This window comes from Leuciscus leuciscus (assembly GCF_965113295.1).
Source record: "Leuciscus leuciscus genome assembly, chromosome: 21".
Classification (NCBI taxonomy): Eukaryota; Metazoa; Chordata; class Actinopteri; order Cypriniformes; family Leuciscidae; genus Leuciscus; species Leuciscus leuciscus.
In genome coordinates, this window is record NC_138745.1 from 8256388 (window position 1) to 8271360 (window position 14973).

Genomic DNA, 14973 nt, shown 5'->3' on the forward strand with positions numbered 1-14973 from the left:
TATTTTAGTTTAAATTAAACTTAATATTGCTTTTTTGGCATACTTAAGTAGAACTTAAGTACATCTTTATATATAATTTCATAATTCTATTGGCTTTGAAACATTTTTAAGTGTACTGCCAAATATACTGCCAAGCATTTATGGTAAACTAAAATGTAATTTAATGTAATTTCTACTGAAACTTCTACGTATTTAAATATATTTGTAATTACACAAATTGCAAATTAGTACATTTAAAATTAATTTACTTTAAATGTAACAGGGGGAAAACACTGCAGTTAAAATTAAATTACAATTCAAGTATTTTACTTTAGTCAGCACATCAAAATAAGTACTTTAAATCACAACAAAAGACATACTTGAAAGTAAAACTATTTGACACGTACAAAATCCACTTATTAAAAGTGTTAAAAGTGTACTTACAGTAAGTATTATATTATCTTTCTTTTCTTTTCTTTCTTTTCTACACTTTATTTTAACTTTATCGTTGTTACGGTGTAATTATATTTAAGTACTGAGTAATAATAATTAACTTATTTACTAGAGGGTTAGTTTAGGGTTACACTTTATTTTAAGGTGTCATTGTTACAGTGTAATTATATATTTAAGTACTGAGTAATATTAAGCAACTACATGTACTTACTGTACATGTACTACATGTACATGGGTTAGGGTTTGGTTGAGGGTTAGTTGCATGTAATTATGCATAATTTACTCTTACTACTACAGGTATGGTAAGTGCATGTTACATTATGTAATAAGGACACTAAAATAAAGTGTTACCGGGTTTGGTCGAGGGTTAGGTGCATGTAATTATGCATTTTTGACTCTTATTACTATGGTAAATACATGTAACATATGAAACAAGGACACTATAAAGTAAAGTGTAACCAAAAATACTTCTAAGATTAATAAAATTAAGTGCACTTGTTTTTCACCAGGGTGTGAACGCATTTTGACCATTCACTATCTGTGAAGCCTTAAAATACTATTTTGGTTTGTTTTGTTTTGGTAACCTGGTAAACATTGGTAACTATTTTTTATGTATTTTGGGTTAGAGCACTACCTAAGCAGCAGCAACTACATGGACTGCATCTCGTCAGTGACGGGAACTAACGGCTGTAATCTCAACACATCTTTCAAAGGATCTGATCTGCCTGAGCTCTTCAGTAAACTTGGCCTCGGGAAGTATACCGACGTCTTCCAACAGCAGGAGGTACAGACTGCCGATATATTCTCTATTAGTGTTGCTGTTTGATATGAGAGCACGTAAATGAGTTTTAGATGATTTCTGTCACCGGGAGGTTGTTTTTATGTTTTATGTCTTTCAGCGCTTAGATTATTTTAGCTTTAGAAGGCACTTTAAACTTTATTTTTCAGCACAGTCTTTGGCAAAATAGGCTTTTATGACGCAACATGAAATACTGGAGAGAACAGCTAACTAATTTTTTGAATAAACATCTGTCAGGTTTAATGCAAGTTTCACACATAATGAATCTGAACAATTTGGATATACATTTTTCATCTCATATGTATTAGATTTCACAATATTTAATATTTTTAATATTTAATATGTATTATTTATGAATGACCAGCTCCAATTTTATAATTTATGGCTTTTATTAAAAGAAATACTCAATGTAGTAACGTGTAGAGCCCAGTGTTGTAGTCGAGTCACCAATTGTCGAGTCCGAGTCAAGTCTCGAGTCCCCGTGTTCGAGTCCGAGTCCAAGTCCGAGTCACCAAAGAAGAGACCGAGTCGAGTCCGAGTCGAGTCACCATTACCTGAGTTCGAGTCCGAGTCGAGTCTCGAGTCCCCAGTGTTCGAGTCCGAGTCGAGTCATCAAGGTTGAGTCTGTGTTATATTTCAAGACTGCCAACATTTCTCTACTCTGGCACCTTTAAAGAGCTGATATAATTATAAAAGAGGGTCTACATTAAACAAAAATGACACCACTGTGTTGACAATTATAAATAATAAATACAATATAAATAAATATAAATAAAAAATTTGATTTCAATAATGTAGGCTATTAGTAGGCTAAATGTTGAAATTAACATTAACAATGCTGTAGAAGTGCAGTTTATTAATAGTAGCCTAAATGTTAACTAATGTAGTTAACTAGAGTTTAATAAATGGAACATATTGTAAAGTGTTACCGATTTGTTATACACCGATTCAGACGTCTCGTGAGTTCGTTGTTGGACAGATGGTCAGTTGTTTTAACCATTCATTAAAGTGAATCGTTCAAAGGAGTCATTAGTTCGCGAATCGGACGTGTCATTAATGGACGTGTAGCCTATACGGCACGCCTTGTGTGATTATCTCGGCAGTTTAGGACAGGACAAGATTTGTGTCAGAGCCATAGAGAGAGAGAGTTGCGACACTCTTTGATGTCGCCGCTATGGCTGTCACGTGGTTCATGTAAGCCCCAATAGTTCCAAAACGTACGCTGGCTGTCATGTTCTTCTATGGGACAGACAGCAGCGATTGCATTATTGAACGGTAAATATAAAATAAAACACACACCCAAGTACTTTTTCAGCTGTTATTGCATTTTGTTAATGTCAGTTTTGCATTTGGAGACAAGTTTTAAGCTATATTTTTGGAGGGAAAAGCTTAGTGTTCATGTTCGCATGGGTAGTAGCACTGGCTTTAGCGGCTCTAACTTAACTTTTCCATATCATTCATCTGATGATGGACGTCTCATGATATTTATTTTAGCACAACTGGGCTGTATTAGGCTATTGATTCCCGTGATTTTGCTTATAAATTTTGATTCAGCCATTAGCCTACCTTCGTGATCACGCAAAGAGGTCTGCCGTGGCGGTCCGTTCAGAATTCGCTTAGAAGCTAGCTCACTTCTTCTGATGAAAGTGGCCACCCCCAGGACCACAACGTGAAACATGATCATGTTAAGACTAAGAATATTATTTTAAGATTAAGGCCATACACATTATCAAAACTATAACAGATTAAAAACGAATTTAAGCATGGCTGATACAAATGAAGGTTTTCAAATAAAATATTTTTTATTAAACAATGACAGACAACAAAAATGTGTGCTTGTGTGTGTGAACAAGAAAAACAAAAACCAGGGGCAGGTGATCCATGAAACAGACAGGACTGGTGATGGCCATAACAATCCTAAAGGTCCAGCATTGTTCTCACAAGCCGCTTCACTCAAGACAATAATAACATAATGAAAAGTTAGTATATCCCAAAAAATTAAATTAAATAAAAGTTGCTATAAAGGTGGTAGCGATTCATTACCGAACTCTTAGCTGACGAAGTCGCGCTAGCTAACTAGCTAGCAGGCAGTGCTTGAAAATTGGTTGAAACAACCAACATAAAATATAAATAATTACGCTGTGCATGTACAAATGAAGACCAGTATAAGCATCGCAAAGGGCCTCTGATACAATATAGACAGTTGACAATTCAAAAGAGGTCGATATTTCGGCAACTTAACTCTGGAACAACTCGACGCGCAGCAATGTAAGTGAATGGTGTCCAACGCCCACATGACAGTGTTTGGAACTTCCGATCTTCATATCCCGGAAGTAGGCGGTTAAAAGCGCCGCCATTATTTACAACGGAGGTCTATGGGAGTGTCGCAACTCTCTCTCTCTATGGCTCTGATTTGTGTCAACACAGAAAACATTTCATCACTAGATAGGTCTTTTCGTTTATTGAAATTGTGGCTAATGTCAGCTGAATGTGCGGAACGCTTTTCAGAGAAGATAAGGCAAACGTTTTTTGTTTTTTTTCAGCACAATTCACACCTCGCGGTAATTCAGGAGAAAAAAAATCTCTGAATGATCTACGTGAAACTTCGGTCTTCCGACCTTTTACTATCGTGTCAATTGATTTTGATTAATATGCGTGAGGAGGGAGCACCGCTCGTGTTGTTTGAAGACGGTGAGAGCGCGCGCGCGGCTGGGGCTTTCTCTCTGCTCGTTCATATATGCAGGAAAAAAAGAGATCCCGTCCGGTCTTGGAGCCCAAAACAGGAAAAGTGTAACATCTTATTTCAAATTTTAAATCCTATTTAGTCAGAAACTTCATCCAACGTCATTCATTTGATGAATGCTCAAGTCCGATTTTATATCCTCGAGTCCGAGTCCAAGAACGAGTCATCAGTCCGCGAGTCCAAGTCAAGTCACGAGTCCTGAGAATAGAGTCTCGAGTCGGACTCGAGTCCAGAGAATAGGGACTCGAGTCGGACTCGAGTCCGAGTCCAGGACTCGAGTACTCCATCACTGAGCACAGCATTGTTACGGAGAAGAAACACTGTCAGTGTGACAGCTCTATGTCACTTGCGTATGCTGTCTGAAACTGGCCTTAGGTTACTGTGACGCAACTTCCAGCACAGAACTGAAAGCCTTAGAAAAGCCAAAAGATAGTTCTGTGATTCATACAATATTCCAAGCACTGTATTTCAAGATGCCAAAGATAACACTGTGGAGTCCAATGTTTGGTTCTGGCTTGCATCTTGTAAACATATCATCAGAAAGTTAGAGATAGAGTGTAGTGGTCAGTGCACATGCACTCAGATGCAGGTTTGATTCTGGAATATGTCTCTGACCACACAAATTTTTCTCTGAAAGTCCAAAGTAAAAATGTAATATCTATCTTTTTGTCAGATTGACCTTCAGACATTCCTCACGCTGACCGATCAAGACCTGAAAGAGCTCGGCATCACTACATTCGGAGCCCGCAGGAAAATGCTGCTGGCCATCTCAGGTCAGTTCCCTTTCAAACAAACAACTAGGGTGTAATAAATACTATTACCAGTAACCTTTGAGGATTCTCTGTACATTTCTTGATTCCACAGAAAAGAAAAAAATAGATATACTGTATATATACTTTATTAATAAAGTTTTTATTTTTAAGACATAGATTTTTTTATATATGATATATAATATATATTTATTATATTTATTATTCATTATTATTATTATTTGCTCAAGTTAACAAATTACATTAAATGGCATGTCTTTTTTAAGGATTTCTCAATTAAGCTGCTTTAAAGGGATAGTTCACTTTGAAATTAATTTTTGGTATGTTTTAGCTTACCTCAAGGGCAGGTAGGTGTCTTTGTTTCCGCAGTAGTTTCAATTTTGATATTTTTAGGTCAAACCGTTCTTGTCTGTCAGTCAAATAATGCAGGTCTATGGTCATTATCTCAAAGAGCATGCACAGAGTCCAAATTAAAACAATTCCCCGTCGTCCAAATTAAACAATTCCCCATCGTAAGTACACATTGATGGCCTAAGACACGAAACGAGCGGTTTGTGTGAGAAAACGAACAGTATTTATATAGTTTTTACCTCTTATACGCAGCCATGTCCGAGTGATCTGATCTGACGTGTGCGCAGACTGGTGCATAGATATATACACTAGATGTCGCCTTGTCTACGGCAGTTCATTGGAACGAATGTCTTTAAGGCGATATCTAGTGTATATATCTATGCACCAGTCTGCGTACACGTCAGATCAGATCACTTCGACATGGCTGTGGAATTTAACTACATGTACTTAATATAAGGTTAAGGTTTGGTTTAGGGTTAGTTGCTTGTTAATATGCATAATTTACTGTTATTACTATAGTAAGTACATGTAACTTCTGTAACTACGTCACCTTAAAATAAAGTGTTACCGAAAGTTTAATATCAAACTTGGTACCAACCAATAGAACATAATAGCAGATGGACACAACATGCCAAGCAAGATTTTCCTTTTTAATAGCTTTGAGTAATTTGGACAGCTGCATGGGTTTTGGGATTACGGTTATGATTTATTGAGGTGTCAGAGATGAAATTGGATTTGGCTTTCTACTTGCATAACCGGCCAGGGTTGACTGACTGTCCACAACCCAGCATGACAGCAAGTGGAAGTGACAAGCTTGGCCGTTTAGACATCTAGAACATCTGTGATATATTTCGACCACCCACTGCTAGATAACCATAATGACTTCCTGCAGTCTGGCCAGGATATTTACTAAAACAAAAACATTGTTCCTGTTTTATCAGCCCCATGGTTTGAGAATAAAACACAATGCCTGAGGTTGAGGTAGCCCTTTCATTGTCAAAAGTGAAATTATGGCACAGATGGGATTCCAAATTGTAGAGGTACGAGGTGGACAGGAAATGACCGCAGGCCCGTGTTTATTTCTCTGACTGACCTCACATGCCAAAACACAATCCTATTGGGCTGATGCAAGTTTGGTCCCAGTGAGAGAAATGTCCTCCTTAGCTGGGTCCTCTACAGCAAAACAAAAAAAAGGGAACATTGGCATTGCCAAATCCATCTATGTAAATAAGAACATTGTGCGAACACTCTTAGCTTCCGAAACCATAGTGAGCTGTCAACGTAGGCAGCATTTTAAGGTAGTATACCTTATTTTGACCAGATTTTAAGGCACAATGCATGATGCAAAAATAGATGCGTTTTCCTGTGCGGTGTAATGAGTTTTTTTAATGCCCCCAACAGCCTGTGTGTAGCCCAACAGCATCCCTGCAGCACACTATAGATTTGCTGCCTTGTAGAGCATTCCAAATAATAGATATCAGTAATTTAGTCAAATCTTTCTTTGGAGAAATGCAATTGAAGCAAACTTGGTGGAATAGTACAAATTCCCAAGAAAACTGAATAAAATTTATAAATAATCATTTATATTTGTTAACAAAAACATTTAAAATGTTTTTTTTGTTGTTTTTTTTGTATCTTGACAAAACAAATTTGTTTGGGTTTTTATTGCACCAGATGACATTTTTACAGTCATTACATTAATTTTTTTTAAATATAGTTATACTATTTAAAAGTTTTTCAAACCCCTATGACTCAAACATGAATATAAACTTGGCATATATGTGTCTTAAACTGGATATTCAAAACATTATTCCTTTTCCTTATCTTAGACAGTCTTATTTGTCATTGAACCATCTGCCTATGTAGCAAGTTCAGTTTTTCGGCAGTGCCTCAGTGTTTCTGTGGTGTTGAAGTCTGAATTAAATGGAAATGCACCCTGTCTATTTTCCCTGCATGTTATTATTGTGAATGATTCATCTGTGCATGTTTTATTTTTGAAAAATGTTTTGACTGGATCTTCCAGTAAGACTTCTTACTGGTTGTCAACATCCAGTCAACAACCGATGCATAGAACCAAGTTTCTGCCATACATCGGTTTATTTTTCGATAATCCGTTAAACTTTGATGTACTTCATAAAACAAAAAAAGATCTGTCTCACCTTCTGCTTCACCGTCACTTTAACTTGCATGTATGCAGTGTAAACAATGAATATTTAAGCCCTCTTTTTGTTTTGACAGAGCTGAACAAGAACCGAAGGAAGCTCTTTGAGCCGCCCAACATCCGCTCCTCGTTCCTGGAAGGGGGCGCCAGCGGTCGACTGCCACGCCAATTCCACACAGACATTGCCAGTGTGAGCGGGCGCTGGTGAGCCCATGCCAATGCATCAACGCACAGCCTGAACTGCACATATTCCCATTCCCAACCTGACATAAAATACTGGACCAAAACCCGGATCTTCTGAAACTGTGCCAAATAAACAATGTCCATGAAACAGAGGTTAAGGGTCAAAGAACTGTTGAATATTATATGCAGTATGGTACATTATGCAATATGGTACTCGTGTTAAAATGAAGGAAATGTTGTGAAGGAACATTGGAGCTCCTGCACTGTGCTTGTATATGGAGCAGGTAGACTTTTATTTATATGCTTGTCTTAGGCTTTGCCATACTAATTCTTTGCACTTTAAAAAATGCTAAATGCTTTATCTATGGACAGATTCGCCTGATTAGATATGCTTGGATCTTACTTAAAGCACTTAAATGGATATCAAGCCAAAGTGTTCTGCACAAATTATCCATAAGGGAATCTCATCTCATCCCACGGGCTGCACCACAGTGAAATCACCAGCCTGTTGTAATTACTAATGGACCTTAGTCAGAGTAAACGCATTCAACACAAATAAAATGGAGTGTACGTATATCCCTCACAGGCTTGCAAATGAAATATGATGTCTACCCTAACTAAGGTCCATTGTCTATATATATTTTTTCTGAACCTATAAGTTGTTTACTCTTAAAGGGATAGTTCACAAAAAAATGAAATTCTAGCATCATTTTCTATATGACTTTCGTTCTTCTATGGAAAACAAAAGAAGACATTTTAAAGCTGTTTCAGCTGTTTTTGGCCATACAATGATAGTCAATAGAGCACATTAGTGCCCGCTCACTTTTTCAACGGCGCTGGCTCCAGAAGTATTTTTTTTTCATTCATTTCTCCCATAGGGATTTATTTTAAAAATCTTCGCTAAAGAGTTATAAGCCATTAGCCACTCCAACCAGCTACAAGGTGAATCACAGCATTACAAACTCTGATTTGAAGCCAATGTTTGAAAATTGACCAAAAAGACAAAGGTACAAGACTGTGTGCTTAACGGCTTTAGTGAAGGAAAGAACTACAATCCCATGAAGCATTGCGAATGACATAATCAAATAAAAAACGATTTAATGCTGTTGATTATATTTATAGAAACACTATATTTTAAGTTTATTACAAAATATGCGTACATGTTCAAATATTTATATATTTTAGGAAGACTGATTTGATTACGTCATTCACGGTGCTTCCAGTGAGCTGGTGCTAAAGAGATCTTTGGTAGTGATCAGTATCATGGGTAATGTAGTTCCATGAAAATCATCTATTAATTACGATTATTTAAAAAATGTTAAAATAATGCAAACAGATGCTTCAGCAAAAGCATATACCATCGATCAACAACCTTTAACAGTCTATAAGTTATCATAAAAATTAATTTCCCAATTAAACAAATTGAGTTTTTAGTACCGGAACCCAACTGTCTCACTCTGTGGGGTCCAATACAACTTTAGACCTTCATTGAATGGACAATATATCTTTTGTGTTTCTGCAGAAGAAAGAAGTCATGCAGAATATTTTATTTAATTTTTTTATGAGTTATACCTTTAGCTGTTGGCTTTAGAGCTTATAGCCGGCCTGTCAGTAGTAGCTCTCTAAATAGTGCCTCTCTTTAGCCACTGACAGAAGTGCAAATTACACCAGCTCTGTTTCAACCACCTTCCTGAACGCCGCAGACCACAAGTCTTCGCTGACCGCACTTGGAATTCTTCTCCGAGCCAACCATGGCTTAATCCACGGCTTTTCTCCTGCACGCGACCAAAGTCTGTGCTGCTTTCTTGAGCTCTAGACTTCCTACACGGTTTAAAGCGGCTTGTTTACCTCTATCTTCTCTCACCATTGTTACACTATCTCCAAAACACTCTTTGTATTCCCGTGTTCTTCGGATATTTCCAAAGCACGTCTTTCAGTTCTGACTATATCTAAAGCTGTGAATGTTGCCAGATGTACTCCGAAGTATTGATACCACCAAGTGCCTTTTGTCTTGCACTGACAACTTTTCCAAAGTAATCGAAGACTATCGATCTCTCAAAGGTACAGTGTTTTACTGGGAAGTACCACTTACAGAGCGATCTCGCAGTGCATTGCTTTATCTTTACATGTATGGTAAATAATTAGTACTTCCATTTAGCTCTTAAATACATTGAATTTGTACCTCATGATAAAGGTACTATTTAAGTTTGTATTTTGTGTATTGTCTTATTATGATTGTTTATAGACTTTTTTAAGTTGTTTGCTTTGATAATTTACAGACAGTAGCAATCAACCAATCAATCAATTTGTGTAATGGTTTGTAATGTTTTTTTAATCAAATTGAGACTGACAAATGAGTGAAACAATAGCTCTCTGTGTAGCCTAAAATATTATTAGTAATAATAAAATGCAACAGACTATGCAAAGAATCACTTTGCCATTTTAGGTTTAAATGTTTCCGTTTAAGCACATACGCTTTTGCGTTTTATTGGTTGTTTCTTGTTTTTGTTTTGTTTTTTAAAGCGAATTAATTTTGTTTTCAGTAAATTGCTACTTTGATATATCTTAGATTAGTGCCTTTTATATGCATCAAATGCTGTTTTAGTGAGAGACCGATTGTAATTCATTTGTAGAATTGTTTTGTTCTCTCCCTAAGAGGGAAAAATAAGGGACGTCTTAATTTTCTGACATGGCCTTCACATGGCCAGCACGTTTTTGAGTGTTTTTGACCAAAGTCAAATGCGTAACCTCTGGGTTATGAGGTTACATACATCATGTCCACAAATGTACAGAGCAGTGAAGCACATTAACCAGTATTATTCTTCCAAATGTACGTTAGTTGGCCAGTGCCTTGGGATTGACTTTTCTGTGAGCTTGGCGCAGATTTTGTAATATACTCCATTGTAATGATCTATGACGACGGTCATAAATTTGTATAATTGCCATAAATGTGGTATTGCTGGATGGTCTTTATAAGTTGGAGGTGTTATGAAAGAATAAAGCTTTTCCATTTTATGTTGGCTATTCCACCATTTGTATGATCTTCATGACATTTGGGTCTGACGTCTAGCTTTGTGTATTTAAAAATGCATACATATAACATAATAATTCATTTCCCTCATTAGTGGCATGAACATCTGTGAATGTCTGACTAAAGTAGATGTAGTGGCAGTAGAGAGGAAAAAGACTAGCAAGACGCGATGTAATAAGAATCCAGCGACACAAAATGTATCTGTCCACACCAGACACCAAATGACTTCAAGAGACGACAGAATCAAACAAAAATCACAGCCAATCAGAAAAGTATGTGGGCGGGCTCTCTCTGCTAGCGCACCGCACTAGCAACGAAATAGATAACTATATGCTATAATCAAATTCATCAACACCATTTTAACATTATTAAAAATGGCTGATACAATATTTGTCATATAATACACTTTTTTGTTCACTGAGTTAACAGTTTGAACATTCTTGTTTCCTTTCATTTATTTTCAATGAGGTCAATTTCCATCGTCGCTTTCAGGGTCACTCAAAATGATAGTCAAACTCATGAAACCCCTCAGGTCCTACTCGCTCCGCTCTGTGCGGGCCTCGAACTCGGGTCTCTGGTGTAAGAGGTGGGCGCTCTAACAAGAAGGCTAAAGACCGCAGTCTCTAGTGTTAGTCGCTAGAGCGCCTCTTGAGATCAGGGGAGTGAGGTTTTACCAGCACATCTCTTACTAGGTGGCCTCCGTTACACTCACTCCCCCCTAAACCTCACTCCCATCCAGGTCACAGCACCAATGTAACCCCTCAGGTCCTACTTGTTACATTCGCATCAAATTCTTTTAACATTAAATGAAGCACATGATCAGTACCTGAGATTATCATTGTCTTATACTACAGGGCTGTTGAATGCTTGAATCTGATTGGTTGACGAACGTTCTAAGGTGTGCAATTATTTTCAGGGAAACGCACAGCTAAAGCAGTTACAGGCAAGTCTTGACTGCATTATAGTTCCATATCACTTCGCCAAATGATTTCAGTTATTTCAAAGGTAAAAGGTTTACAGCCTTACACAGAAAAATAACCAAAACCCTCAACGACACTGACCAAGCAAATAAATATAGTAAACGATGAAAACGACAAATTATTTCTATATTTTTTGCCATAAATATGACATTTTATTATGAACGGACAGCATATACTCTCTCCCGCTCTAACACTCACACACAGTACAGACACACACTCGCACAGAAACCTGTTGTCAGCTCTGATCGGATGATTTTATCAGTAAAATAGTTTACAAATTTTAGTTGTTTAACAAAGCTACAGTACATGCCATTTCTCAACAGTGAACAGATAAACTTACAGTTTCGCTATTAGACGCTGGTGCCAAACACTGTTGCTACTCACACGCTTACTCACACGCTTTCTCTCTCTCTCTCTCTCTCTCTCTCACACACACAAAAACCCGTGAATGAGTTGTTTTCGACCAAGTCTCTACCTTTCTTACACAGAACAACCTCCTGGACAACCTTCAGTCTGGTTTCAAAAGCAGCCACTCAACTGAGACTGCCCTGCTCTTGGTTATTTAAGCTCTGAGACTGGCAAGAGCAGCTTACAAATCCTCAGTTCTCATCCTGCTGGATCCTGTCTGCTGCTTTTGACACAGTTAACCACCAGATCCTCCTGTCAGTCCTCAAGATGAAGGGCATCTCAGGTACCACACTCCAATGTTTCAAGCCTTCCCTCTCAGGTAGGTCCTTCAGGGTGTCGTGGAGAGTTGAGGTGTCTAAGTCGCAATATCTAGCTACTGGGGTGCCTCAGGGCTCAGTACTTGAACCACTTCTCTTCTCCATCTACATGTCATCACTAGGATCTGTCATTCAGAAACATGGGGTTTCCTATCACTGCTGTGCTTATGACACAAAACTCTACCTCTCATTCCATGTATGTAAATTGTACGATGATGACACTTGCAAGTTAGAAGAATAAATCATCATCAGCGGCCGATCGGCGGCTGACTTGAAGCAGTGCATGCCGGTTAGAAATTGTTTCCGAATTGAGACAGCGCTGGCGCCACATCGCTGTGACGTATGGCATCAAAGTACTGTGAGAGCGATTTGAGAGCAGATGGCTGACTCGACACAACTGTTCCTCAATTGGTCGGATTCACAGCATGACAAAGATCACGTGTGTTTCGTGTTTATTCTGACACCTTCAGTTCCCCAAATGCTCACAAATCTGTATTTTTACAACAGAAAAATTTATGTTAAAGACTTTTCATGTAGTCACAATGTTATATTGTGTCATGAATATCGAAACAAAACTAATAAAAATCAGATGATCATGCTAAATTTCTGACACTGTCCGAAAATTATCACAGGCTATCTTTGGTCGCAAGACCTTGACAATGGCCGACTTAGAACCTCTCTTTAGAAGCCACGACCACAGAAATCACCACAATTGGTCATCTTACATCTGGGACAGTCCAAAATCATAAAATGTGTACTGGGCATAAGACACTGTGTAAAATGTGTTTTGAGATGAACCACACCCAGTCATGCCAGAGCTTATGCGGCTCTGCCTGATTACAATATGTCACAAATATGTCAGTGATCTCACTGAAGTCTTTTGCTCACACACACACACAGAGAGACTTTGGGGAAATTGATGTTCATTTTATCTGTTTTTATGCAGATGTGAATCTGTAAAGAACAGAAGTATAGTCTGAAAACTGGGTGTAACTGTTTTGATATTTTGCTAGATTGTGTTTTTTTCTGGATTATCTCTGCACAATCAGGCCTGGATTGGAAATGGAGCAGGACAGCTTGCGGCTGGAACAAGAGGGGAAAAAAATTATAATTTTCCTCTGGCAAGCTCACATTCCAGCTTTTGAATCTCGCCACATTGTCTGGATTATGGATACAATGTGAAGAGAGTGTCCAAGGGTTATTGGGAGGATGAAATGTGTCTTATTTCACCACAACAAAACTAAATCCCTCAGCAACATTCAGACATCTTTTCATAAACAGATACAAACATCAAGGAAAGGGAGTTATTATTTATTAATTTATTATGTGTGTGCTCATATTAAGCAAAATAACTTTATCCATTATTTTCTAGTCTCGATGGACAGACCACATCACTATACTCTTTTCAGATGAGGGGAATTTTAAGGGGATATCTATGTGCTGTCTAATCAGATTATCAATCACAATATTAGAGCTCAGCAGTTGAAATTTAAATGCTTTTGCAGACTGTGTGCAATAATATTTAGTATTATTTTTTTCTGAAGTGTGAATTTATGTTAATAATATAATACAAATATTTAGATAATTAAATTAACATTAAAGTTTAATACACCAATGATAACAATAATGTTTCACTAAAGTTTATGACCGGTTCATTTTTATAAATGAATTATCAATTAATTTTGGTTTCCTTTACTTTTTGGGGAAACTCTTCTTGTGGAATTGAATGTAAATGCCAATTATTTATATGATTAATAATTAATTCAGATTACTTGGATCATTTTTTGGGTTTCACATAATAATAGAGAATAAATTAATTTATATTAGGTCCAGAATTTGTTATTTTTACAGCATAAAATATAAAAAGCTTGATAAATAGACTATTTCTGTCAGTTTTAATGATGAGTTCTGTGTTGTATGCCTCTTCCAATGTAAATGCATTGCTGTTGTTTGTTCTCCAACAGGGGGCGCTAAGGAATGAATTTGCTCAAACTTGAGTTTCAACCACTACTTTTATGTTTATTAATGATCTGCATCTGCAAATAAGTTTTCCTTTTAGGTTGAATAGTGTCAGAAGTGAATATATTATTTTTTTATTATTATTTATTGTCTAAACATCCCACTGACAAAGAAGCTTAAATAATTTACGATCATTGTAAAATATTTAAACACTCAAGCTTGAATGGTTTCAAGCTTAATTTTAATAAACATTTTTATTGTTAACGCTAGATTTAGTAGAAATGCAAAAGCGTCCCTTGCTTTGGAAGCAGGATGTGAAATGATTTTACCATTAGTTTGTTCATAAGGTCCATTTCTCACAAATTAAAACTAAACTTTTTTTTCCCTTGCGGAACACAAAGAAGAATGTTTCAATTGGTTTTGCCCCTGCAATGGAGGTTGATCATTGACCGCATTGAGTTTTATTATAAGGACACACACACAAAAAAAAGAGACATTTTCAAAATACCTTCAAAAAAAAAAAAAAATTATAATCACAGGTCTGGAACTGTTTTATAAGTGATATACATGGATTTCATCCATGACCTCACCTCACCTGCCTGCACTATCATCTCATGTGTTTTGCCTCTGTTTTGCATTCTGCATGCACCTTATTTACATTCAGAAGCCTTGGTGCATCCCGTACCAGTATTAAACCTCAAACCGCCATACATATATTAGATTTAAACACCAATAGAGAACCAGCTGAAACATTTCGCCTCATCTGACAGTGACCTTCATATTCTTACTGAAGACAGGTCGTATGAGGTGATCTAATCTGTTTTGGGATGTACAATCAA

The 14973-nt window shown here is 37.0% G+C and overlaps 1 protein-coding gene across 1 annotated transcript in view; it reads left to right on the plus strand.

Moving 5' to 3' along the window:
- The window catches only part of bicc1 (BicC family RNA binding protein 1), a 100310-nt gene extending 89856 nt beyond the window's left edge, over positions 1 to 10454 (plus strand). Inside the window, exons 19-21 of the mRNA XM_082151492.1 lie at positions 1059 to 1216; positions 4648 to 4747; positions 7334 to 10454. Of these exons, the coding sequence (XP_082007618.1) occupies positions 1059 to 1216; positions 4648 to 4747; positions 7334 to 7464 (389 nt within the window). The 3' untranslated portion in view covers positions 7465 to 10454. The remainder of the gene's footprint in view (positions 1 to 1058; positions 1217 to 4647; positions 4748 to 7333) is intronic.
- Positions 10455 to 14973: the final 4519 nt, after the last annotated feature.